Source organism: Sciurus carolinensis, chromosome 2 (genome assembly GCF_902686445.1).
Source record: "Sciurus carolinensis chromosome 2, mSciCar1.2, whole genome shotgun sequence".
Lineage (NCBI taxonomy): Eukaryota > Metazoa > Chordata > Mammalia > Rodentia > Sciuridae > Sciurus > Sciurus carolinensis.
In genome coordinates this window covers 76,349,767-76,376,908 of record NC_062214.1, presented here as the reverse complement: position 1 = coordinate 76,376,908, position 27,142 = coordinate 76,349,767, and the positions used below count along the sequence as shown (strand labels likewise).

At 38.2% G+C, this 27,142-nt stretch overlaps 1 protein-coding gene across 5 annotated transcripts in view; it reads left to right on the top strand.

Moving 5' to 3' along the window:
* Window positions 1-27,142, top strand: part of Oca2 (OCA2 melanosomal transmembrane protein) — a 389,761-nt gene that overhangs the window by 227,970 nt on the left and 134,649 nt on the right. For 4 of the 5 annotated variants that reach the window (XM_047540394.1, XM_047540395.1, XM_047540396.1 and 1 more), the window contains 2 exons: window positions 11,612-11,671; window positions 12,266-12,370. In XM_047540394.1, the coding sequence (XP_047396350.1) occupies window positions 11,612-11,671; window positions 12,266-12,370 (165 nt within the window). Of the gene's footprint in view, window positions 1-11,611; window positions 11,672-12,265; window positions 12,371-25,267; window positions 25,324-27,142 lie in introns of those variants that run through there. The other variant, XM_047540398.1, reaches the window with a different exon arrangement.

Here is a 27,142-nt window from a genome sequence, read left to right as displayed (position 1 = left end):
TCTCAGGTGGATTCATGGAAGAAGGCTTCTTGTGAGGATATTTTTTTATCAGAATCTTAAATTGAGAATAAGAGAAAAAATAATTTTGTTATCTCTCTCATCAGTATTAGAAAATTTTGGAAATTTCTTGTTCTCTAAGTGATGGATTCTACATGCAGGAAGATTCATGTTTTCTGTTCATTTCCTCCCTTGTGTGTCTGGGAAGTTTGGAAAGGTTTCCCCTGGGTCTGGATTTATTTGTGTCTCTGTTAGTGGGACATCTTTAGCTGTGCCCAGGCTCTGTCATTGAAAGCAATAATAAGTGCTAATAATAGGAAGGATAAAGGCTCTAATTTGAGGGTTGCATGTAATAATTTCATGTTAATACTTAATAACTCATGCCAAATTCCAAGCCAGTCTCTACTGCAGCCTTCCAAGTTCTCCTTGGCTATCTATTATTTTCTTGCATATAATTTAGTTTTCGTTAAAGTTACTGTTACTCACAAATTCTAGAGATTGTAACATAAAAGTCCTAGAGCTTTTATGTTATCAACTGTCTTGAGAAAAGATAAGATCAACACAGAAATTACATAATGTGAATGAGTAAAAGAATGTTCACTTGTTGTAAAAGTTGCCCACAAGAGGCAGACAGTACCGACCACCAATATCTTCATTTTACAAGTTCAAAATGCAAATAGAGAGAAACCACATTTGATAGTTTGGGTATTAAATGTTCTCCATGTGTTAAATGCTCAGCCTTCAACTTGGCACTATTGAGAGGTGGAACCTTTAAGAGGTTGGGCCTAGTGGGAGGAAGTTAGGTCATTGGGGGAATCTCCTTGAGAGGGATTGTGGGACTTGGTCTCTTCATGTTTCTTCTTTGTGTCTTGGTCATGAGTTGAAAGACTTTCTTCTGCCATATGCTTCCAGCCATATGTGCTGCTTCACCTCAGGCCCAAAAGTGAAGGGGTAAACTGAACATGAACTGAAACCTCTGAAACTATTGAAACAGACTGAATTTGGAGTCCCCGACCACTCTGAATTGGAAACAACTTCCTCCTGTTGAGAAAGCAAATTAAAAGACTATAATCCTCCACACTAACAGGTGCCAAAGAAGCTGGGGAGTGGAGAGAGCCCTGCCCCTACCTGTGTAGCACAGGTTAACTAAATCGGCATATGTACATTTTCCTGTCTTTTGTCTCACTTCACTGCCTCTTCTCCACTGCTTACCTTTAGAGATATCGAAGATGGAACTTTTGAATGAATTAAATTTTTTCTATCTTCCTTCAAAACTAGCTTTGAATGAAATCTATTCCCTACCAATTCGACTCTGGAGCAGCAAGTATTGGAGCCTAGCTTCTTTCTCTGAGTAGGATTAGAGCCACTCAGTGACCCTGTGACCCAGAAAAAACTTCTAGCTTTATAAGTTGATTATCTCAGGAATTTTGTTATAGTAACAGAAAACTGAGTAATATACTACCCCCCCCCCCCAAAAAAAATAAAAAAATTGGGGCTGGGGTTGTGGCTCAGTGGTAGAGTGCTTACTTAGCATGCATAAGGCACTGGGTTCGATTCTCAGCACCACATATAAATAAATGAATAAAATAAAGGTCTATCAAGATCTAAAAAAATTTAAAAATAGAAAAAGAAAACAAAGAAAAACATCTATCATTAGGGAAAAACAATATTAATAAGTTTTAATTTATCCTCATGTTTTTCTTTCATGGAATATAAAAATAGGATTTGTTTTTAAATTATAGATGACTCTAAATGAAGAGCTGATTCCAGTGTGAAGGAGCAACTTAATAAAAAGTTTATTTTTAAAAATTTGGAATGGTTACCTAGCTTTCCTTTTAGGTCATTTAACTGTTGCCTTGTATCTGAGTCTCTAAGGGAGAGGCTCAGTGAGTCCTTAGTGAGTTGACCGGGAAAACACATGGGGAAAATTAACACATGAGCATTTTGATTTTTAAATGTTTGCAGCAAAGATGACTTACAATGAGCTCTTTATAAATTTTGATAGTCTGTCTCTAATCTTGCTGTGACATTCTCCAAAAATAGTGGTGTAATTCAAGTTTACTTAAAATAATTCCAATTATAATGTATTCAAAAATGTTTATGAAAATAGCTAAATGTATTAGCTGTTAAACATGTAACAAATTTCCATATATTTTAAAGATTTTTTAAAAATGAGATTTTTTTTTTGTTATTGTTGTTTTTGCTTAGGTCAGATTTTGATAGAGATAATTTTCAAATGAGATGGGACATCATAAGAGGAAAAACCAACAAAGAGATGTAGATTTCAGAGGATCTGATAAAAGGAATTCCAAATAGCATATCATTTCTACTTGACTTTTTGAATATCAGCATACTTATGCCTCTATGTTAATATACCTAATGGTCTTGAACAGTTTACTTTCAAATTCTGACAGCAGTTAGACTGACTGGTGTCATTTTTTCCTTGTCCAGTATTGCTGTGTGACTCATGTTGACTTCTCTCATCCTGTAGAGAGCTCTGAACTACCCTTGCCCAGCTCCCTATGTGTTGGTTAAGGGTGTATAGCTCCACTGGGGAGGATGTAGTACAGGATATATCTATTATATTCATCTCTAAATCTGCAATTTGGCTGAAGAAGAGGAGTGTTTTAACCAGATTTCATAATAAAAAAGAATATTGAGTTCCAGTTCTGCTATGGAGATGAAAATTTAGTGAGTCTGTTCTTCCCTCTGATTACAACCGACACTCCAGACAAATGGAAAAACAGTTGCCCAAGGACTTTGAAAAAATAAAATCAGGTGAATTATAGAAGAGAATTGAAACCTGGATAAGGGACCCTCTTGGGGTGACTGTCCTGCTTTATTCTTTCCTGGATCTGCCCCTGGGCAGGCCTTCACCAGGTAGTGGCACAGTGGCATAGGTGATTATCACTCCAAAGCAACACCATCTTCCCACCCAGAGAAACCAGGGGAAGTAGCACCTGTGGGCTGGAAAGTGTGAGGGAATCCCTGAAGAGAGAGCCAGAGGATCACCCCCATTCTGTGCAGGAATTTGCACAGATCTCAGTCTAATTTCTAAACCAGCATGTGTGGGACACATGTAAACCAGTTCTGGAAAAGGCCTGAAGGACTGACAGGTTAGAATTGTCATACAGGCCTCTGACTAACTCGAGGATAGTGTATATGATAGATAGGTATAAATCAAGATGGCAGGGCTGTGAGAACACAGCTAAACTTTGAACTATCTGCAAGAGTCTCTTGAAGACTTCTGAAATATGCCTCTGTGGGTCAGAACCAGAGTATCACAGAAGATTTGAATTTTGAACCACATCAAAGCTTTTTGGATGTAGTGAAAGTTAGCTTAGAGGGATACTTTTGGATGAAATAAAATAGAAAACAAGAAAGATCTAAAATCAGCTATCTAATGTTCTACTTTAAGACAATGGAATTAAAAGACAAGCCAAGTAAAACTAAAGTAAATAGAACAATTAATAAAAATATGATTAGAATCAACCAAGTAGGAAAGAAAAAGATAATACATAAAAAAATCTACCTGCAAAGCATTTCTTCCCTTCCTTCCTTCCTTCCTTCCTTCCTTCCTTCCTTCCTTCCTTCCTTCCTTCCTTCCTTCCTTCCTTCTTGCTGGGGACTGAACCCAGACTGCAGCACATGCTAGGTAAACACTGCTTCACTGAGCTGTATCCCTAGCCTAGAAAACTGATTCTTTGTAAGAAAGAAGATAACACATACCATGAATATCATCAAGAAAAATGGGGTTATTAACCCACATCCTATAGATATTAAAAGAATAATAAGATATATTTATTAATAGATTTATATTAACAAATTAAGAAACCTACATGAAATGGAAGACTTCCTTTTTTTGCATTTTTTATTTGTTCTATTTAGTTATATATGATAGCAGAATGCATTTTGTGATTCATTGTACACAAATGGAGTACAACTTTTCATTTCCCTGGTTGTACACGATGTAGAGTCATACATTCATGCAATCATACATGTATATAGGGTAAAGATGTCCCATCCCCTGCTCCCTCTGTTCAATCCAAAGTTCTTCCATTCTTCCCTTACACTCCCCCTGCTCCTACCTTCGTTATGTATCAGCATCCACTTATCAGAGAAAACTTTTGGCCTTTGGATTTTTGGGATTGGCTTATCTCACTTAGCATGATATTTTCCAATTCCATCCATTTGCCTGCAAATGCCATAATTTTATTCTTCTTCAGGGCTGAGTAATATTACATTGTGCATATATACCACAGTTTCTTTATCCATTCATCTATTGAAGGGCAGCTAGGTTGGTTCCACAATTTAGCAATTGTGAATTGAGTTGTTATAAACATTGATGTGACTTCGTCACTGTAGTATGCTGATTTTAAGTCCTTGGGGTATAGGCCAAGGAGTGGGAAATGGTGGTTCCATTCCAAGTTTTCTAAGCAATCTGCATACAGCTTTCCAGAGTAGTTGCACCAATGTGCAACCCCATCAGCAATGTATGAGTGTACCTTTTTCTCCACATCATCACCAACATTTCGTGTGGTTTGTATTCTTGATAATAGCCGTTCTAATTGGAGTGAGATGAAATCTTAGGGTGGTTTTGATTTGCATTTCTCTAATTACTAGAGCTATTGAATATTTTTGCATATATTTGTTGATTGATTGTATATCTTCTTCTGTGAAGTGTCTTCTCAGTTCCTTAGACCATTTATTGATTGGGTTCTTTGTATTTTTGGTGTAAAGTGTTTTAAGTTCTTTAAAAATTTTGGAGATTAGTGCTCTGTCTGAAGTGTGTGTGGAAAAGATTTTCTCTCACTCTGTAGGCTCTCTTTTCACATTATTGATTGTTTCCTTTGCTGCAAATAAACTTTTTAGTTTGAATCCATCCCATTTATGGATTCTTGCTTTGATTTCTTATGCTTTGGGAGTCTTGTTAAGGAAGTCAGTTCCTAAGCTGACATGATGAAGATTTGGGCCTACTTTTTCTTCTGTTTGGTGCAGGGTCTCATGTCTAATTCCTAGGTCCTTGATCCACTTTGTGGTTTTCATGTTATCCCATAATTCTTGAAGGTTCTGTTCATGATTTCTTACCATCCTCTCTGTGTGGTCAACTTTATTTTCAAGATTAAATATTTTGTCTTCATTGTCTGAGGTTCTGTCTTCCAAGTGATCTAATCTGTTGGTGATACTTTCTATTGAGTTTTTTATCTGGTTTATTGTTTCCTTCATTTCAAGGATTTCTGCTTTTTTTTCAGAATCTCTATCTCTTTAAGTAATCTTTTTGCTTCCTGCATTTGCTCTTCTAACTCTTTATTGAAGTGATATTTTGTTGCTTGCATTTGCTCTCTTATATCATCCTTTACTTCATGGATCATTTTAATTATGTACATTCTGAACTCCTCTAACATTTCTTCTTCTATGCTGTCAATGGATTCTATTAATATAGTATCTTGGGGCACTTCCTTCCCTTGTTTTTTCATGTTGTTCATGTATCTTCCCTCTAGCAGTGTGGAGATGAGTATTGTATTACAGTTAGTTGTATTACAATTTGCACATATAGATTTGTAGTGTCCCTGAATGTTTCCAATACCTCGTCTTTAAGGGGGGTGTCAATATTAACAGCACCAAATTCAAACAATATGCAGTCTTAAACCCAATAGCCCCTATTAAGATGTTAACAGTTTTGTCACAATAAACAGAAATGATGATGTGTTCGATTATTATCTACAATGTAAACAATAGGTTTGCAATAAGGTCTACAATTTCTAATGGTGGACAAAGAGAGGATGGGGAGGGGTGTATGATGTGATGTTAATGAGGTAAGAAGTGAGACTATAGAGATACTAGATCATAGGAAGAGTGAAAGAGGAATCAAAAGAATTGGTTGGTAGCAGGAGAAAAGAGAGACTCCAAGGAAACAGATAAATAAGGAAAATAGAAGAGCAAGTTAAAAAAAAAAAAGGAAAAAGAAAAAAAAGTAAAAAAAAAAAAAAAAGAATCTACAACAAAACTCTAATATACTATTCAAACCTCCCAGATGTTGAGGGTATGAGAGTGGGAAACGAAAAAATTAAAAATAAAAAATAGGGGAAAAAAAGAGTCTTGCAGGAAAATCGAACAATTGTTTCTGTTGGAGTTCCATGTCTTCTTTGCTTCCCTTCTCATCTGATAAGTAGGATTGTCTGGAGTTTGCTGGTAACTCCACCCTCAGGATGATGACAGGTACTAAGGTGGGAGGATTAGACCTGGAGGTGGGACTCCTGGAATTAGGGTATAGCAATTGCCAATCCGTCTGGAAGACTGTACCCTGGGATTCTCCTTTGGGGTCCAATCATGTGACATGGGAGCCTGGATTAGCCCATTCCCTCACTTGTGGACCCCACAATTCCTGGCTTTTAATATAGTCTCTATCTCTCCTGTCCCACCCTTTTGACTTCCCAATCTGGAACCTCTCCCTAGAAGTCCTGGGGGCTGAGTGCTGGGACCTGTGTGCCTGTCGTGGAAAACGTTCTGTATTGGGCAGGTCAGGACCAGGTGTTGAGAGTTGTGGGCCAGTCACAGTGACAGGCACTGGGCTGGCTAGGGGATGGTTGGGAGACTGAGGACTGAGGAGCTGGAGGGCCCTGTTAATTGCCAAACCAGTGGGACCAGGTGATCAGTGGGGTCCATATTGGGGAGGGAGTCGTGGACCAGGCTGATGTTGTGTCCCAGCAAGTTCTGCCTGAGTTGTATCTGGGATCCCTCTGGGTGCCAGGCTGGTCGACTGGACAAGCCTGGATCAAGATGACCTCATACCCTTTTCCCACTTACCGACGACCGCTTGTAAGGCTCTCTCCTGTCTCTAAAGCAATGTGGTAGCTATTAGCACACCTAGCAGGGATACCTCAGATATAACCAAGCCTGCAGGGCCCTTGGTGATGTTCTTTCAGGTCCTGGCTATTATCCCTAGATGGAAGTGTTCCTGTCCCTAGTTGGTGGTGTGGCAGTGGCTAATCTGTATGTACCTTGATATTGGGTTTCTAGTCTCTGGCAAGTGTCCTAAGATGGAGCTGCTCCAACTAAAGATGGCGGTGGCAGCAGCAGAGGTAATCCAAGATGGCAGTGGAGGTGTCCCAAGATGGAGGCTGCCACACATTGGTAGATGGGGAACCGCAGTAACCTTGCAGGCGTTTGCAGGGCTGAATCGGCAGGGCCTGGCACCTGACTGGACTCATGGAGGCGGCCCTGGAACACTTTCTTGAAAAATGAAATTTACCCAAATTAACTCAAGTTGCAATAGAGAATCTGAATAGAATTATGACAATTAAAAAAACAGAATTAATAATTTAAAATATTTCCACAAGGAAAAGTCCAGGCACAAATGGCTCCAATGTTGATTTCTCTCAAATATTCAGTAAGTAATAATACTAATCCCACAAAATTCTTTCAGAAAATAATAGAAGGGGGACACCTCCCTACTCATTTTGTAAGTCATTTGTATTTCCCTGAACAAAGGCATTATGTGAAAAGAAAACTCAGACCAATACCCTTCATCAACATAGACTGGAAAAATCCTTAACAAGATATTCATTAAAACCAAGAAAGTCTTATTCTAGGAATACAATGTTGATTTACTTTTTAAAATAAATTACATTTTTCATACTAACAAAATATAGGAAAAAACATGACCATTTCAGTGAATGGAGAGAAAGCATTTGACAGTACTCAAATTCATGATAAAAATTTTCAGTGAACTGTGAATCCTTAAATTGATGAAAGACATTTTTGAAAATAATAGAGCTAACTTCATACTTAGTGTGAGAACATTAATAGTTTTTCCCTGAGACTAAGAGCAGGGTAAAGATGCCTACTTTCAACATTTCTATTCAACATTCAATTTAATGGAAGGCATAGCTATTGTAATACAGCAATACAAGGAAATAAAGGGCAGAAAGGTAGAAATGGAAGAAGTTAAACTCTCCCTATTTGCAGACTGTATGATTGTGAATGTAAAAAATCCCAGGTAATCTACAAGAAACTCAGCACTACTAGAACTAATATATAAACTTAGAAAGGTCAGAAAGTATAAGATCAATGTCCAAAAATCAATATATTCTCATATACTAGCATCATATCAATTGGAAAATTCTTAAACAATTGTATTTGCAGTGGTACCCAAAGCATTAAAAACCTAGGAATAAATGTAACAAAAATCCATATGTTAAAAAAAAAGTGCTGAGAAATTTCTGAAAAATATTTTTTAAAAAAGATATGAGTAAATAGAGATATATATTTTGTCCATAGATCAGGAGACTCAATATTGTTTAGTGGCATTTCTTCCCCTATTAATTTATAGGTTCTAATGCAATCCAAATTAAAATTGCAGAGGATTTTTTTCAGATAATAACAAGCTAATTACATAATTTACGTAGAAATTCAAAGGACTGAGAATAACAGAAGCAATTTTTAAAAAGAAGATTAACATTGGAACACTTACCTAATTTCATTAATTACTATAAAACTATAGTAATGAAGACAGTGTGATTCTGGCCAAAGATAGATAAATGGAGCCAAAGAGTCCAGAAATAGACCCTGACTACGTGATACATTTTGATTTTAAATGAAAGTGCCAAAGTGACTTATTTGGGAAAGAAATATTTTTCTACAAATGATGTTTAATCAACTGAATATCTGCATAAAAACAATTAGAATGCTAGGGTTCAGTTTTCATTTTTATATTTTCATTCCTCTACATGTTTATTGCTGATGTTCCATTTTTGATTTCATCATGCTCTCTTCCTCTCAGTCTCTCTCTTTCTCCAGCTCTCTCTGGTTGTTTCAGTTGTCTTGTTTTCTACTTACCAGTTTCTCATGGGTATATAGATTTTGTTACTCTTATAAAACTCTGAATTGTTTAATTGTTTCCTATTTTGTTATATTCTGTTCTTAACAATTATTACTTTCTTGTCTCTTCTTTTTTAGGTTGAATTTGCTGTTTGTTTTTTTTTAACTTCTAAAGACAGATCCTTAGCTTTCTGATTTTCATGCTTTATATTTTTCAGTATGTATATTTAAGAGTATAAATTTCCTTTTAGCATAACTTTAGCTATATCACTCAAATTTTCACATGCATTTTGGTTATATTTGTATTTTGTTCATTCAAATTATTTTTAATTTACATTGTGATTTCTTGATTTATTTTTTTTTAATTAACCAGTTTTTGAAAATAATTGTAAATTCGTCTAGTTGGCCTTGTAGTTGTTTATTTGTGCTTGATATATTTTGAGTTTGTTATTAGGCACATATAAATTTAGAACTGTTCACTCTTTAGGGAGAATGAAGAGTTACAACATTTTCATTAAAATTTGCTTGGAACTTAGTTTTTCTTCTGCATCCTTATTTTTTAGAAGTCTTTGGAAAACTGTATGTATTTGCAATATAGAGATGACAGACTTCAACCTGAACTCATAGGGGTCAATGTTGATTGGTACATTTACACTCTTTTGCTTTTAGTTTCTTTCTTTTAAAAAAATTTTTTTTAAACAGACAAGAATATATAGTTTTTTTTTCTGGTTCTGGGTATCAAACCTAGGGTCTCATACATGCTAGACAAGTGCTTTACCACTGAGGTACATCCCCAGCTCTAGCCCTCAGTTTCTTTAAGCAAAATGATTCTTCTGTGTCCTTAGTCTATGAATTCTCATTGATGCAGTTTTGAGTTCTAAGTCAGTTTTGTGTTTTACTCTCATTCATGTTGCCTGTCTTGTGTCCTTGGTGATCCTAGACTGATTCTTATTACTTGATCTTAACTTGTAGGACTTCTGAGGGCCTACATTTGGATGCTTTCTTCTAGAAACTACTTGTATCTGCTTCTGCTCGATGCTGGGGCATAATTCTAATCTGTTTTAAGGATTTCAGCTCAATGTGAGAATTCTTGTTTTAGTTTACAATCTCATTGCTGTTCACACCTCCTCTGAATTCCAAGAGATTCCATTCCTCCTTGCCATCCAAATCTTGCAGCTCCCTGGACAGCAGCAGCAGCATTTTCTTGGGGAGAGAGGTTATGTGGAAAACCTTACATTTTCTTGCTGATCCAGTAATGTAGTAGAAAGTGTGTTTTATCCAGAATTTATTTGTTTGGCTGCAGAAGAAACCTAGACATCCTAGTCCATCATTTTGAAAGTGGTAACAATGATGTATGGTATTGACTTACTACTGGGGGACAAAGATGTCAGACCATTGCTGAATCAGCATTTCTGCAACAGAAGAATAATGATATGTCATATTGTGATATATATTACACAATTATCCTTTCAATGCTATATATCAATTGATAGAGACAAGTGATGTGTATAATCCTCAAGTATACATAAAGTTTAATTTGTGAAGTGTAAAACATATATTGTTTATCTTTAGGCTTGATAGAAAGTATAATAAACTTCTTTCATTTGGCACTTATAAAAGAATACACAGTACTTGTATTTTTCTCATATTATGACCTTTTTAAAAAATCAAGATATCAAATAACTGAGTTATTAAATGCAATGTTCAAGTGTTTTGAAGATATTATTTTTATCTCTTTATGCACATCATATACCATGATATTTGGCATAATTTTATGACACTAAACATATGAACGTATAGCTGTCTATATGTATACATCCAGATGTGCACATAATACTGTGGGAGTGCATATACACATATAACCATCTCTATTTGGTATTTGGCAGAAAATTTGAATCTGGGTTACACCTTTGCTTTTTCTTCAGTTGATGGTATGCTACAAAATAAAAGGAATTAATTTTTTAATTAAAAATGTTGTTTAAAGAAATCTGGATGATGATGTTGATGATTCTTAGTGGTTGATTTTATCTCCCATGGGACATTTTTGGTTGTCATATTGGTAATGGGGGAGGTGCTCCTGTCATCTAGTGTGCAGGGGCCAGAAATGGTGCTCAACATGTTATAATGGGCAGGTCAGCCCCACAGCAAAGAATGACCCAGCTACCAATGTTGGCAGTACTGAAAATGAGAAACTCTTTCTGGCTGAGACCAAGGTGGCAGCCAGAGCAGACTGGCTTTGAATAAACTTCCATTTTCTTTCTTTTAATCTTCTTTCTTACCTTTCCCTCAATATAATTTTCTGCATCAGTCTAGTATTGCAAAAATAGTTACATGCTTCAGTTAAATAGACCTTCCCTTCCATGTGTTTTCTTTTTCAACTTTTAACTGTGATGTTTAACTTTAAAAAGAAATTGAAAATGCAACTTTCTTGAATAACCTTCGCTATGGAGTGGCATTTCATTATGTACAATCCAACCGTGCCCTTACACACAGATCTTAAAATTAAAAAATCGCCTTCTATTCAAATTTAAATTTCATGTGGACATTAACACAAATCAGAGAGGAATTCCTGCCTCTGCTATTGTGTTTTATTTTTCCTCCTTGAATCTTCAGTGTGCATATATGATAGTAAATTATTTATAGACTGTGTATGAGTCTGATCTTTTATAAGTAGTGAGAATCTGGCCTTACTTTATGCTACCTTTTTCTAAAAACAAAATTGAAAGACACTTAAAAAAATCTTATACATTTTCTTACTTTTAAACTAATTCTCACCACACACTCTTTTTTCTAGGCATTGGCGCATCTCCACTTAATAGAATATGTCGGAGAACAGACTGCTTTGCTAATAAAGGTACATTAAATGCTGCAGTAGAATGTGCTCCAGTCACTGTTCTTTGATTTTGTAAAAAGAAAAAAATATCTGGTAAGAATAGGTCACATTAATTATGTAAAAAGCACAGCAGGGAAACTATTTTATCCTGGGTAGCCTAGAGATGAAGGGAGATTTTTTTTCCCAAAGAATGTATAATTACAGATGCCTATTATTTTTGCTTTTAGCCTTTAGTTAAAACCTGTCGAGGAGAGCAGTGGACAGTCAGTGAATGCTACAGAAGTCCCCATCCCAGGGCCCTGCTGGTCATCAGGTTGGTGGGACCAGTGTGTGGAGCCACCAAATGTGGATGAGGAGGGGACTTTGCTCTGCCCATTCCTCCCATAGGGCTAGGGGGCTGGGAATTGCTCTCCTCAGTTAGTTGTAGAAACCCAACTGAGATTCCTGTGCAGGCTTGGCCCTGGTTTGCACTCCTGGGTCTGTTTTTATTATGTGTTCAGAGGAAGAACTAACAATCCTTTGGTCTTTTCTGACCTGTCAAAGGATCAGATCCTAAGATCTGATTTCACAGTGCAGCTGTTGATGTGCAGCACTGATATTATCTGTTCCTTCCAGATGGTCCCAGAGGATCGGCGCCTTGCGGCTGCCATTGTCCTGGTAGTATGGGTCTCGGCCTTGGCTTCATCCTTGATTGACAACATCCCATTCACTGCTACAATGGTGAGTTGTATATTTCTGTGGGTTTGAGGGCTTGCCTTCAGCCTGTGCACACTCTGGGCTTGCCTTTCCTTCCTAAGAAGGCAGAACACAAAACCTATCCTTTTCCACACTCACAGTCAAGATTAAAAAATGAGAGAAGAGCCAGGGCATCTGGGCAGGGAGCACTGAGAGACCAGATAGCAGGCTGGGAATCGAGGGTCTGCCACCAGGGTGGATGGTATACCTGTGTGACTGGCTATTTTGGGGGTCAACCCACCTGAGATCTGTTGCCCCTTCCAGAACACTGTTCATCTTTTTTTTTTTTTAAGAAAAATTTGAGACACCAAGACGATTTCACCTTTATTTCCTATGAACATAAAAGCTACTCTAATCTGCTACGTGACTTTTGGTGTTTGTCTTGGGCAGGGTTTTTAAGTTTCTTTGTGGTCCTCACCCCTGTCCATGACCAGAAGTATCCATCACAAATTTCTTTCAGGGCGATGAGCCCTACTCCTAGGGTGGTTTCTGTGTCATTGTTTCTGAACCCTGGTGTAACAAAGCAGGAATGGGGGTTGCATATAAGAACTGGGGTTCTGTCACAAATACCTCAGGGTCCAGGAGTGCTGGGCACAGGGACACAAGCCTGGTGAACACTCCTCATGGCAGGATACTGGATGGGGGTGTTCTCTGTGGTGTTCTTGTGACTGGACCCCTCTGTTCCCTATGAACAGTTCATATAAGTTCATATAAGTGGGCTCCCAAGATATTTTATCAGCCTGTATCATTTTGGGAACAATGAGACCCCAAAGATTAGAGCAGAAGGTCTGGCAGTGTGAGGGGAGAGCGGGCCAAGTTTACAGTGGCTTCTCCAACCAGGACCTACCTTAGGTGGACTTGAGAATCTGCGTCACTCCTAGTCTGGGATTCACAGTTTCTGTCCAGGTCAACCCTCTGGAGATTTGGCTATTGTTCTCCTTCCAAGGCCAAAGGTTGGTAATTCTGAACTAATTCTGTGGCTATTGTTATTTCTTCATGAAGTGCCAACGTAGAGATATCATGTAGCTATCATCACATGTCCCAGTTCCAGGGGAAAAAGCAAAGTGCAGAACAATGTTTAGAGTTTATGTTGCTTTCTGTGTAAGAAGTATGTGTGTGTGTGTGTGTGTGTGGGGGTAATATGAATACCCCCCCCCCACAACTGAAGGGTAAAACAAAGACAACTTTTAAAAATGCTGACTGACTTAAACTCCTAATTTAAAAGGCAGAAGTTGGCAGATTCAACAACAAACAAACAAACTCCAAAAACAAATACAAATGAGACCCAACTCTCTATACTCTTTATGAGAAACACTTTATTTTTTAAAGTCTTCTAAAATCCTGTTAATTTTTTGTCTTCCACATTTCTTTCTTTTTCTTTCCTTTTTATTGAGAAACACTTTAAATATAAAGACAAAGATAAGTTGAAAGGATATAAAAATAACAGGCAAAATAAACTTTAAGAGAAACAGATTATTGGAGATTAAGAAGGACATGCTGTTCCAATGAAAGGGTCAATTCATCAAGAAAACATAACCATGTTAACTATGCATGCACCTCATTACATAATTCCCAGGTACTGAAACAAAAATCAACAGAACTGATTTTCAACACAGTTATCTTTAGGTGATAGGTCTCTGATTTGTCACTTTCATAGAGTGCCTGGAGTTGCAAGCTGTCTTCCCTGACCTACTAATTTTTTTTCAAGTCTTCCCATGCTGTCAGCAATAACCAGTGCACTTTCTGCTTTTCATTACCCCATAACATCCAAGTACCAAGGCCACTACATAAACAAATGCCTGTTTTTCAACTTGTGCCTTATTCAAATTAACCACAGGTAAAAGGTTTAAATCAAAGCCATTGTTATCACACATACTTCTTGTCACGAATAATGCAGTCCTTCAGTCTTCAATTGGTGAGTAATCAGCTCCAAAATTCTGTTCAAAACATCTGCTTTCTGGTGTCACACATATTATCAACTGTCTTAGTCTTGAGTTTCCCATACAGATAAATGATTGGGATTGCTGAGGCAATCCCAAGGAACTGGAGTGTGGGGAGTAGGAGGGGTAGCCAGGGAAGAGGGAGGATGAACTGGAGAAGTCATTAGCAGCTGACCTACCTGGGAAGGTTGGTACTATCTGCTTCCAAGCACAATCTGAGTAGGAGAGGAGAAGAGAATTGATCAACTGTCTCACATCTCCATTGGTCAGAGCTTGGCCTTGGGGTTGCACTTTTGGGAACATCCACTGGGAACCTGCACTGTGTTCCATCTCAGCATCAGTAGGTAAGCCGTCTGACCATGAAGGAAGAATCACACAGTATGGAGGAAAGGTGCCAGCAAGGTGTGCATGTGCTGGTGATCAGAGCCCATGAAGAACTGTTTCAGAATGGTGCACAGGAACAGTTTGATTCATAGGATCTACAAAACTCAAACCAACATACTTAGATGTGAAATATTGAGTGTTGTCTCCTAAAGTCTGGAGACTATCTGTGGGCATCATTTCTATCAACCATGTCCCAGAGGTCAGAGGCAGTGCAATGAATCCAGAGAAGAAATAAGAACTACAAGAACTGGAAAGGAAGAAATAAAACCATTGCTCTTTAAAGAGAATATGAATCTGTGTGCTTAGTTCAAAAGAATCTATCAAATGAGTATTAAAATTATTAGTTCATTTATGAGGAACTTGAGTTTAAAACTCAGGAATCAGCTGTATTTTTATATATGAACAAAAAACTTAGAAAATGAAATTTTGAAATAAATGCCATTTATAAAAACACCACAAAGAAAAAAGAAAAAAAAAAGAATAAAAAAGAGAGAGAGAGAAAGTCCCAGTTTTGGTTCAGTGGGCTCCAACTCTCTTGACACTGTGGAGCTTCCCTTAGATGAATCCTTAACCCAGAGACAAGAGCAGCTTATGCACTTATTCTCTTCTCAGATAAAGCAAAGTGCCCCAGCCATGCAAGGCCACATGGTGTGGTCACAGAATTCAGATTTTTGTCAATCTATGTTAGTCAGCTTTTTGTCACTGTGACAAAATACCCAAGAAAATCAACTTAAAAGGAGGAAGGAAATAGAAGTCAGACTATCTCTGTTTTCTGATGACATGATCCTATACTTAGAAGACCCCCCCCCAAAAAAAAAATCCACCAGAAGACTGAAGACTGAAGACTGAAGACTGAATTGGGTAAACAAATTCAGCAAAGTAGCAGGATACAAGATAAACATACAAAAATCAATAGCTTTCTCCAATAATATATAATTATACTCCAATAATGAATCTGCTGAGAAAGAAATCAGGAAAACAATTCCATTGACAATAGCCTGAAAATAGTGGGAAATAAATCTAAGGAAGTGAAAGAACTCTATAGTGAAAATTATAGAACACTGAAGAAATAAATTGAAGAACAGCTCAGAAGATGGAAAGATCTAGCATGTTCTTGGATTGGATTGGCAGAGTTAATACTGTAAAAATGGCCATATTACCTAAAGTGATCTACATGTTCAATTAAATCCCCACCAAAATATCAATGACATTTTCACAGATCTAAAAAAAAAATCGCTAAAATGTATAGGGAGCCATTCGTGGTGGCACATACCTGTAATCCCAGCTACTCAGGAGGTTGAGGCAGGAGGATTGCCAAGTTTGAGGCCTGCCTTGGCAACTTAATGAGACATTATCTCAAAATTTAAAGAACAAAAAATGAAAAACAGGACTGGGGATATACCTCAGAGGTAGATTGCTTCTGGGTTAAATTCTCAGTACCCTCCTACACTGTCCTTCTAAATCCACTTGGCAGAATGAAAGATTTAGAATAGCCACATCAGTACTGAGTAAGAAGAGTGAGACTGGTGGCATCACAATAACTAATCTCAAACCATACTAGTAACAGAAAGTTAATAGAGGTGTAGTAAAAAAACACCATGCTGTTGGCATTGGCATGAAGACAGACATGAAGACCAACAGAGTAGAATAGAAGACACAGAGACAAATCCACACTGGTATAGTCATTACATCCTTGACAAAGATGCCAAAATCATACACTGGAGAAAAGATAGCCTTTTAAGCACATGGTGCTGGGGAAACTGGATATCCATCTGTAGAAGAATTAAACTAGATCTTTATCTCTATTATGGTTCAGCTATGAAGTCTTTCCCCAAAAGCTCCTGTGTTAATATGGCAGGTGAAATGATTAGATTAGGAGAATTGTAATCTAGTCTGTGGATTGACCCACTTGATAGATTAATAATTCGAATGGGGGCAGTTTCAAGATGGCGGACTAGGGGGCGGCTGCATTTCACGTTGCTCCAGGACGCAAGATTCAAAAGAGGAGATAGTGAGAGACTTAGGACCAACTCAAAGCCGCTGGGTGAGTTTCTCCCATTGGGGAGGCGTCCCAGATGGGGCAGTAGCCCCAGAACGCAGGGAACTTTGTGAAGTAGAGTTACTCGGCGAGACGCCCCTCCCCCCACTGGAGCGGTAAACACGGACAACTGGGATCATCGTAGAGGAGGCGGCTCAGCACAGCGCTTGGACTCGAAGCAACCACTGGGGCTCCGGGCGGCTGCCTGAGGAGGAGCTGCGTGGCGAGCTGTTTAGACCCAGAACGACCACTTCTGAACACCGGGAGTTGCCCGGAGGAAGAGGAGGAGCGCCGCGGGTCGCTTGGTCTAGGAGTGACTGCATCAGAGCTACAGGAGGTTGCCAAAGGAGGAGCTGCGTGGCGAGCTGTTGAACTCAGAACGACCGCTCCTGAACACTGGTGGCCTGCCTGGAGGAGGAGCACGGTGGGTCACTTGGTCTAGGAGTGACTGCATCAGAGCCACAGGCGGTTGCCAGAGGAGGAGGCGAGTGGTGAGTTGTTTGGACTAAAAGTGACCACTCCTGAACACTGGTGGCCTGCCTGGAGGAGGAGCGTGGTGGGTCACTTGGTCTCGGAGCCACTGCTCCTGAACACCCGCGGGGCTACCCCGAGGAGGAGGAGGAGGAACAGGGCGGGTCACTTGGACTTGGAGTGACTGCCTAGGGCTATGGGCGGTTGGCGGGAGGAGGAGATGCGAAGTGAATTGCTTGGGCTCCTAGTGACTGCCTCGGAAACCCGACCGCTGTCTGGAGGAGGAGGTGTGTGGCAGGTCTCTGGGTATCGGAGCTATTGTACGGGGCTCCAGGTGGCGGCTCAGAGGAGGGGCCGCATAGCCAGGCGATTAGGTGCAGAGCAGGGTCCCAGGAGCTAGGTGACTTCTTGCTGGAAGAGCCGCATAGAGACACGCCTAGGGGCGGAGCGAAGTTTCCAGGACTGCGGGCAGAGTCTCTGGGAGAGGCAGCCTAAGGAGACTCGCCTGCGAAGGGTGAGGCTCCCAGGCCCAGGAGGTAGGTCCAGGCCCCTGGGAACGTTGCAGAGGAAGACAGCCCAGCCCAGGCGGTAGTTGTAGATTGAGGGGAACCTCTAGGAGGGCAACTGATCAGCGAGACGTCCCCACCAAGTGAGTCTTCCCTGCCGGGTGAGGTTTTCCCACAGGGACGGTAAAACCAGAGACACAGGCACAAACAGGCCATGCCTCAGCCCGCAGCCTAGTTCCCCTTTGGATGACCATTGGTCAACAAGTGGAGGCACCTCTGCCCACTAGCAGGGAATATACCCCACCTGAGGGTCACCACCCCTAGAGAGGCAGCTTCTTCGTGGAGCTTCGCATTATCAACTTCCTCCAAGACTTCAGGCTACTGAAGGATAAGAGGGGATATACTAGCAAACTTCAAGGACATTATAAGTCGATAGAGGAAATCTGCAATATCTTAATGACCCACTGATTCCTGAACAATATGAGAAAACAAGGGAAGAAAATGCCCCAAACAAATCTAGATGTTACATCAATAAAAATCCAATGACAGCATGGCAGAAGAAATGACAGAAAGGGAGTTCAGAATGTACATAATTAAAATGATTAGGGAAGCAAACGATGAGATGAAAGAGCAAATGCAGGCATTGAATGATGAGATGAAAGAGCAAATGCAGCCATTGAATGATAGCACCAATCGACAGTTAAAAGAGCAAATACAGGAAGCAAAAGATCATTTCAATAAAGAGTTAGAGATATTGAAAAAAAACCAAACAGAAATCCTTGAAATGAAGGAAACAATAAACCAAATTAAGAACTCCATAGAAAGCATAACCAATAGGATAGAACACCTGGAAGACAGAACTTCAGATATTGAAGACAAAATATTTAATCTCGAAAGCAAAGTTGAACAAACAGAAAAGATGGTAAGAAATCATGAACAGAATCTGCAAGAACTATGGGATATCATGAAAAGGCCAAATTTGAGAATTATTGGGATTGAGGAAGGCTTAGAGAAACAAACCAAAGGAATGACTAATCTATTCAATGAAATAATATCAGAAAATTTCCCAAATCTGAAGAATGAAATGGAAAATCAAGTTCAAGAGGCTTATAGGACTCCAAATACACAAAATTACAACAGACCCACACCGAGGCACATTATAATGAAAATACCTAACATACAAAATAAAGACAGAATTTTAAAGGCTGTGAGAGAAAAGAACCAAATTACATTCAGGGGGAAACCAATACGGATATCAGCAGATTTTTCAATCCAGACCCTAAAAGCTAGAAGGGCCTGGAACAACATTTTTCAAGCTCTGAAAGAAAATGGATGCCAACCAAGAATCTTATACCCAGCAAAACTTACCTTCAAATTTGACGATGAAATAAAATCATTCCATGATAAACAAAAGCTAAAAGAATTTACAAAAAGAAAGCCCGCATTACAGAACATTCTCAGCAAAATATTTCATGAGGAAGAGATAAAAAACAAAGAAGCATATCAGCAAAGGGAGGAATTACCCTAAAGGAACTGTCAAATAAAGGAGGAACCAAGATGTGTCAATAAATAAATAAATAAATAAATAAATAAAATTTTAAATATGAACCAAATGACCGGGAATACAAATCATATCTCAGTAATAACCCTGAATGTTAATGGCCTGAATTCATCAATCAAAAGACATAGACTGGCAGATTGGATTGAAAAGAAAGATCCAACAATATGTTGCCTGCAAGAGACTCACCTCATAGAAAGAGATACCCATAGACTAAAGGTGAAAGGATGGGGAAAAACATACCATGCACATGGACTCAGCAAAAAAGCTGGAGTATCCATCCTCATTTCAGATAATGTGGACTTCAAGCCAAAGTTAGTCAGAAGGGATAAAGAAGGACATTTCATACTGCTTAAGGGAAGCATAAATCAGCAAGATATAACAATCATAAACATCTATGCCCCAAACAGTGGCTCATCCATGTATGTTAAACAAATCCTCCTCAATTTTAGAAACCAAATAGACCATAACACAATAATACTAGGTGATTTTAACATGCCTCTCTCACCACTGGACAGATCTTCCAAACAAAAATTGAACAAAGAAACCATAGATCTCAATAACACAATCAATAATTTAGACTGAACAGACATTTATAGAATATACCATCCAACCAAGAGCGAATACACTTTCTTCTCAGCAGCACATGGATCCTTCTCTAAAATAGACCATATATTATGCCACAAAGCTAATGTCAGCAAATACAAGAAGATAGAGACACTACCTTGTATTCTATCAGATCATAATGGATTGAAGTTAGAAATAAATGAAAGAGTAAAAAACAGAAACTACTCCAACACCGGGAGATTAAACAATATGCTATTATATGATGAATGGATAACAGAAGATATTAGGAAGGAAATTAAAAAATTCTTAGAGGTAAACGAGAACAAAGAAACATCATATCAAAATCTCTGGGACACTATGAAAGCAGTACTTAGGGGAAGATTTATTTCATGGAGCGCATTTAATAAAAGAAGTAAAACTCAAAAAATAAACGACCTAACACTACAGCTCAAAGCCCTAGAAAAAGAAGAAGAGACCAACACCAAAAGTAGTAGAAGACAAGAAATAGTTAAAATCAGAGCTGAAATCAATGAAATTGAAACAAAAGAAACAATACAAAAAATTGACAAAATAAATAGTTAGTTCTTCGAAAAAATAAACAAAATTGATGAACCTTTAGCCACACTAACAAAGAGAAGATGAGAGAAAACCCAAATCACTAAAATTCGGAATGAACAAGGAAATATCACAACAGACACGACTGAAATACAAAACATAATTAGAAGCTATTTTGAAAATCTATACTCCAACAAAATAGAAAATTTTGAAGACATCAACAGGTTTCTAGAGACATATGAATTGCCTAAACTGAACGAGGAGGACATACACAATTTAAATAGACCAATTTCAAGTAATGAAATAGAAGAGGTCATCAAAAGCCTACCAACAAAGAAAAGTCCAGGACCAGATGGGTTCTCAGCTGAATTCTACAAAACCTTTAAAGAAGAGCTCATTCCAATACTCCTCAAAGTATTCCATAAAATAGAAGAGGAGGGAACTCTCCCAAACTCATTCTATGAAGCCAATATCACGCTGATACCTAAACCAGACAGAGACACATCGAGGAAAGAAAATTTCAGACCAATATCCTTAATGAACATCGATGCAAAATTTCTCAACAAAATTTTAGCAAATCGCATACAAAAACATATTAAAAAGATAGTGCACCATGATCAAGTGGGTTTCATCCCAGGGATGCAAGGTTGGTTCAACATCAGGAAATCAATAAATGTCATTCACCATATCAATAGACTTAAAGTCAAGAATCACATGATTATTTTGATAGATGCAGAAAAAGCATTTGATAAAATACAGCACCCCTTCATGCTCAAAACACTAGAAAAAATAGGGATAGTGGGAACATTCCTTAACATTGTAAAGGCCATCTATGCTAAACCCATGGCTAATATCATTCTAAATGGTAATAAACTGAAAGCATTCCCTCTAAAAACTGGAACAAGGCAGGGATGCCCTCTTTCACCACTTCTATTCAATATCGTCCTTGAAACTCTAGCCAGAGCAATGAGACAGACCAAAGAAATTAAAGGGATACGAATAGGAAAAGAAGAACTCAAACTATCCCTATTTGCTGATGATATGATTGTATACTTAGAGGAACCAGGAAATTCCACCAGAAAAGTTTTAGAACTCATAAGTGAATTCAGTAAAGTAGCGGGATATAAGATCAATGCACATAAATCTAAGGCCTTTTTATACATAAGCGATGAATCTTCAGAAAGAGAAATCAGGAAAACTACCCCATTCACAATAGCTTCGAAAAAAATAAAATACTTGGGAATCAATCTCACAAAAGAGGTGAAAGACCTCTACAATGAGAACTACAGAACACTAAAGAAAGAAATTAAAGAAAACCTTAGAAGATGGAAAGATCTCCCATGTTCTTGGATAGGAAGAATTAATATTGTCAAAATGGCCATTATACCAAAAGTGCTATACAGATTCAATGCAATTCCAATTAAAATCCCAATGATGTACCTTACAGAAATAGAGAAAGCAATTATGAAATTCATCTGGAAGAATAACAAACCCAGAATAGCTAAAGCAGTCCTTGGCAGAAAGAGTGAAGCAGGGGGTATCGCAATACCAGATCTTCAACTCTACTACAAAGCAACAGTAACAAAAACGGCATGGTATTGGTACCAAAATAGAAAGGTGGATCAATGGTACAGAATAGAGGACACGGACACAAACCCAAATAAATGCAATTTTCTCATACTAGACAAAGGGTCCAAAAATATGCAATGGAGAAAAGATAGCCTCTTCAACAAATGGTGCTGGGAAAATTGGAAATCCATATGCAACAGAATGAAACTAAACCCATATCTCTCACCATGCACGAAACTAAACTCAAAATGGATTAAGGATCTCGGAATCAGACCAGAGACCTTGCATCTTATAGAAGAAAAAGTAGGTCCAGAGCTTCAACATGTCAGCTTAGGACCAGACTTCCTCAACAGGACTCCCAGAGCACAAGAAATAAAGCAAGAATCAATAACTGGGATAGATTCAAACTAAAAAGCTTTCTCTCAGCAAAGGAAACTATCAGCAATGCGAAGAAAGAGCCTACAGAGTGGGAGAAAATCTTTGCCAATCATACTTCAGATAGAGCGCTAATCTCCAGAATCTATAAAGAACTCAAAAAACTCTACACCAAGAATGCAAATAATCCAATCGACAAATGGGCTAAGGAAATGAATAGACACTTCACAGAAGAAGATCTACAAGCAATCAAGAAACATATGGAAAAATGTTCAACATCTCTAGTAATAAGAGAAATGCAAATCAAAACCACCCTAAGATTCCATCTCACCCCAATTAGAATGGCGATTATCAAGAATACAAGGAACAACAGGTGTTGGCGAGGATGTGGGGAGAAAGGTACACTCATACATTGTTGGTGGGGCTGCAAATTAGTGCAGCCACTCTGGAAAGCAGTGTGGAGACTCCTTAGAAAACTTGGAATGGAACCACCATTTGACCCAGCTATCCCACTCCTTGGCCTATACCCAAAGGTCTTAAAATCAGCATATTACAGAGATACAGCCACATCAATGTTCATAGCTGCTCAGTTCACAATAGCCAGATTGTGGAACCAACCTAGATGTCCTTCAATTGATGAATGGATAAAGAAACTGTGGTATATATATACAATGGAATATTACTCAGCCATAAAGAATGATAAAATTATGGCATTTGCAGGCAAATGGATCAAACTGGAGAATATCATGCTAAGTGAGATAAGCCAATCTCAAAAAACCAATGGACGAATGATATTGCTAATAAGTGGATGATGACACATAATGGGGGGTGGGAGGGGTTAGTGTTAGGGTTAGAGTTAGGGTTAGGGAGGGGGGCAAGAATTGAGGAAGGAAGGACTGTATAGAGGAAAATTGGGGTGGGAGGGGTGGGGGGGAAGGGGAAAAAATAACAGAATGAATCAAACAACATTACCCTATGTAAATTTATGATTACACAAATGGTATGCCTTTACGCCATGTACAAACAGAGAAACAACATGTATCCCATTTGTTTACAATAATAAAAAAAATAATAATTCGAATGGACTAACTGGGTGGTAACTGTAGGCAGGTAGGTGTGACTGGAGAGTAACTGGGGGTGTGCCTTGGGGTTTATATTTTGTCCCTGGTACCTCACACTCCTTTCTCACTCTCTACCATGAGGTGACAGCACTCCTCCTCCATGCCCTTCTATCATGATGCTTTGCCTCACCTCAGACCCAGAACATTGGAACTGGCTGATCATGAACCTTTGAGCTCAAAATAAACTTTTTCTCCTCTAAGTTGTTCTCATCAGGTGTTTTGATCCCAGCAATGAAAACCTAACTAATATTTTCACCATGTACAAAAATCGACTCAAAGTGAATCAAATACCTAGGAATTAAACCAGAAACACTACAACTGCTAGAAGAAAACATAGAGCAACACTCCAATATATTGATGCAGGGACTCCCAAATCTCAAGGAATAAAACCAAGAATCATTAAGTGAAAGGACACCAAATTAAAAATCTTCAGCACAGCAATGATAACATTTAAGAGTGTAAAAGAAGCCTACAGAATGGGACAAAATTTTTTCAAATATCTATTTCATCAGGGAATTAATATCCAGAATGTATAAAGGACTCAAAAAACCTCAACACCAAAACCACAAATAATAAAATTAATAAGTGCGTAAATGAACAACATAGACTTTTCTCAAAAGAAGAAATAAGAAAGGTCAAGAAATATATGTAAGGTTGTTCGACATCTTTAGTAATCAGGGAAATGCAAATCAAAACTACACTGAGATTTCATCTTACTAGAATGGCAGTCATCAATAACACAAATGATAATGATAACTGGCAATACAAATAACAATAAATCTGGAGAAAAAAGTGCACTTATACATTGTTAATGGGACTGTGAATTAGTACAACCACTTTGAAAAGCAAGATGGAGATTCCTTAAATGCTAGGCATGGAATCACCATATGACCCAGCTGTACAACTCCTTGGTATTTATTCAAGAACTAAAATCATCAGAGGATAGTGATATGAACATATCAATGTCTAAAGCAGCACAATTCACAATAGCCAAGTTATGGAACCAACCTATGTCCATCAATAGATGAATGAAGAAAATGTGGTATATATATATATGATAGTTTTACTCAGCCACATAAAAGAATGAAATTAAGACATTTACTGGTAAATGGATGGAACTTAAGAACATCATGCTAAGTGAAATATATTCCAGACTCAGAAAGTCAAAGACTGAATATTTTCCCTCATTTGTGAAAGCAAGAGAGATATTTATAAAAAGCAGGGCAGAGAGAGGATTTAATGAAAATAAAAAGGAGAACAGTAGAGTAGAGAAAGGGAATTGAGGGGAAGGGTAGTGAGGTGGGTAAGAGGAGCAACTACAGAATGAAATTGACCAACTTATGCTATGTGCATGTATGACTACATCACAATGACTTTTACTTTTATGTATATCTATAATGTACCAATTTTAAAAAAAAACAAAAAAAGACAAGTAAGACCAGTAAAGCAGAGGAAGGGGATTAGGAGAGGGAGAATGGAGGGAAAGGGGAAATACTGGGGATTGAGAATGAGCAAACTATGTTAATTAAGGGATTGTACAACAAAAATGGTAGTCCACTCTAATCTTCAGGGGATGTACAAGATTCTCAGAGGATCCCAGAAACTGCAGATAATACTCAGCCCTATATATACTATGTTCTTTCCTACATGTACCTATGATAACATTTAATTTATAAGTTAGACACAGTAAAAGGTTAACAATAATAACTAAGGATAAAATAGGACAATTATAGCAATGTACTCAATGAAAGTATTTGCAATACTTAAAAACTGCTTACTTTTGGAAGTTTCCATTTAGTATTTTCAGATCATGATTGACCTGGGATAACCGAAGCTATAGAAAGCGAAAACAAGGGTAAGGGGGCACTTCTGTGTTCATATGTCCACCACCCAAAATGAAATGTGAACTTTTTATCTTGCTTGCCTCAGGGTTTCTTGTTTGTTTTATTTTAAATAAATGACTATGCTGTGGACATGGGTGTGCAGATATCTCTCGGAGATCCTGATATCAATTGTGTGTGGTCAAAAGACATGGTCTATAGGATTTCCTACTCAGAACCCTCCTAAAACATACTTCACTACCTGGTATGGGGTCACTTTTGCTCTAGCCACATGCACTAAAATGCTTTAATATCAACTTAGGCATATTGGTACTGCTTCAGACACTCAGTATTTGGTTTCTCTCCACACTGACACATATAAGCCAAAATCCTCCCCTTAGTCTCTTCCACAAAATGTTACCAAATCAATGGATATAATCCAAATTCATGAGGGTAGATCTCCCAGGAATAGGGGGATGGAAAGATGAAAACAGTCCTCACTGAGGGAGATAGAGAATGTCATATTTATCTATAATGAGTTTTATTTCTTAAAAATAAAATAAATAGAAAACTCTAAGGCAAAGCAGATAAGATATTCACATTTCTTCAAGTATATGTGAGTAGAGTTTTATAACATCTTCACATACAAGCATGTTTGTATAATTGTATCTTGTATGGGTTCCCCACATTGCTTTTGTAATCAGTCTTTCTGATAAAGCAGATCTTTATAGAGACTGATCTATTTCTTCTTGCACCTCAGCACATTTTTGCATTGTTTGCTTCATGATCATATTAGTCATTGAAGTTCATCACCAATGTAACTTCTGAGTCACGAATTTCTTTTATATTGTGTAAGGTCTCCATCTCTGCTTAGAGCCTCTGCCCACTTTATCTTTTTTCCAATCTTTTGATTTTTAAAAAATCTTTTGTAGTTTCATTTTTTAAAACAGTATGCAAATAGAGTTTTAAAATTTCAAGTAGATAATTTTAGCAGGTAATGATTTTATTCCTAGTCTTTTAGTGGGGAGTCATTCTATTTTTAATGTACATAGCAGTATCAGCATTTTAATCTGTAACCAAACACAAAGGGTTCACCCCTTGGTGAGTGCAAAATCAATAAGCATGCTAGGAGATAAAAGAGCAAAGATAGATTTAGTATTTGTACAAGTGAGGAGAGCACTGGGGAACCAAAGTAAGAGACAAAGAAGGCAAGGGGGCATTATTAGGGAAACTTATGCATATTCATATTGGAAAAAACTCATCCTCTCAGATAGAGGTGGGCACATTCATGAGCATGCTCAGTCTGAGATCTTGCTTCTCCTTATATCACAGGTTCAAAAATGACCACTGGGAATGCCTCCTGGTCAGAGAATTTAGCATTATAATGAAACTTTGCTAGTTCACTCTAGGTCACCTAGAAGGGTGATTTAGGGGAACTCAGGGATCTTGGCTGGTTCCTTGTAGTTTTCCCCAAGGGCTTTATCTGAAGCAAAAGAACAACATGAAGGGATGGTAACAGTCACTGGAAAGGACAGCAACCTCCTCCCTTGTAAGCACAGATGCTTGTCCCTAAAAATTCCTACCTAACTACAGCTAACAAATAAACAAAAACTACTTTAGTTAGTTTAAGAAAAAAAGGAATGTCTAGGGATGGTACACAGTTCTTGGAATTTCCGAGAATTTCTCAAGGACATGATGGGAGGGGGATGGGGCTGACCCAGGAAGCCTTTGGATCCTTCTGGGTCCTTCTGGCTTGAGTGCATAGGCTTATTCTCCCCATTGAGTGCGGGACCTCTGTCACCATGCCCTGAATGTGTCTTGTCATACCCCCTCCTTCGAATTTTCCAAACCAG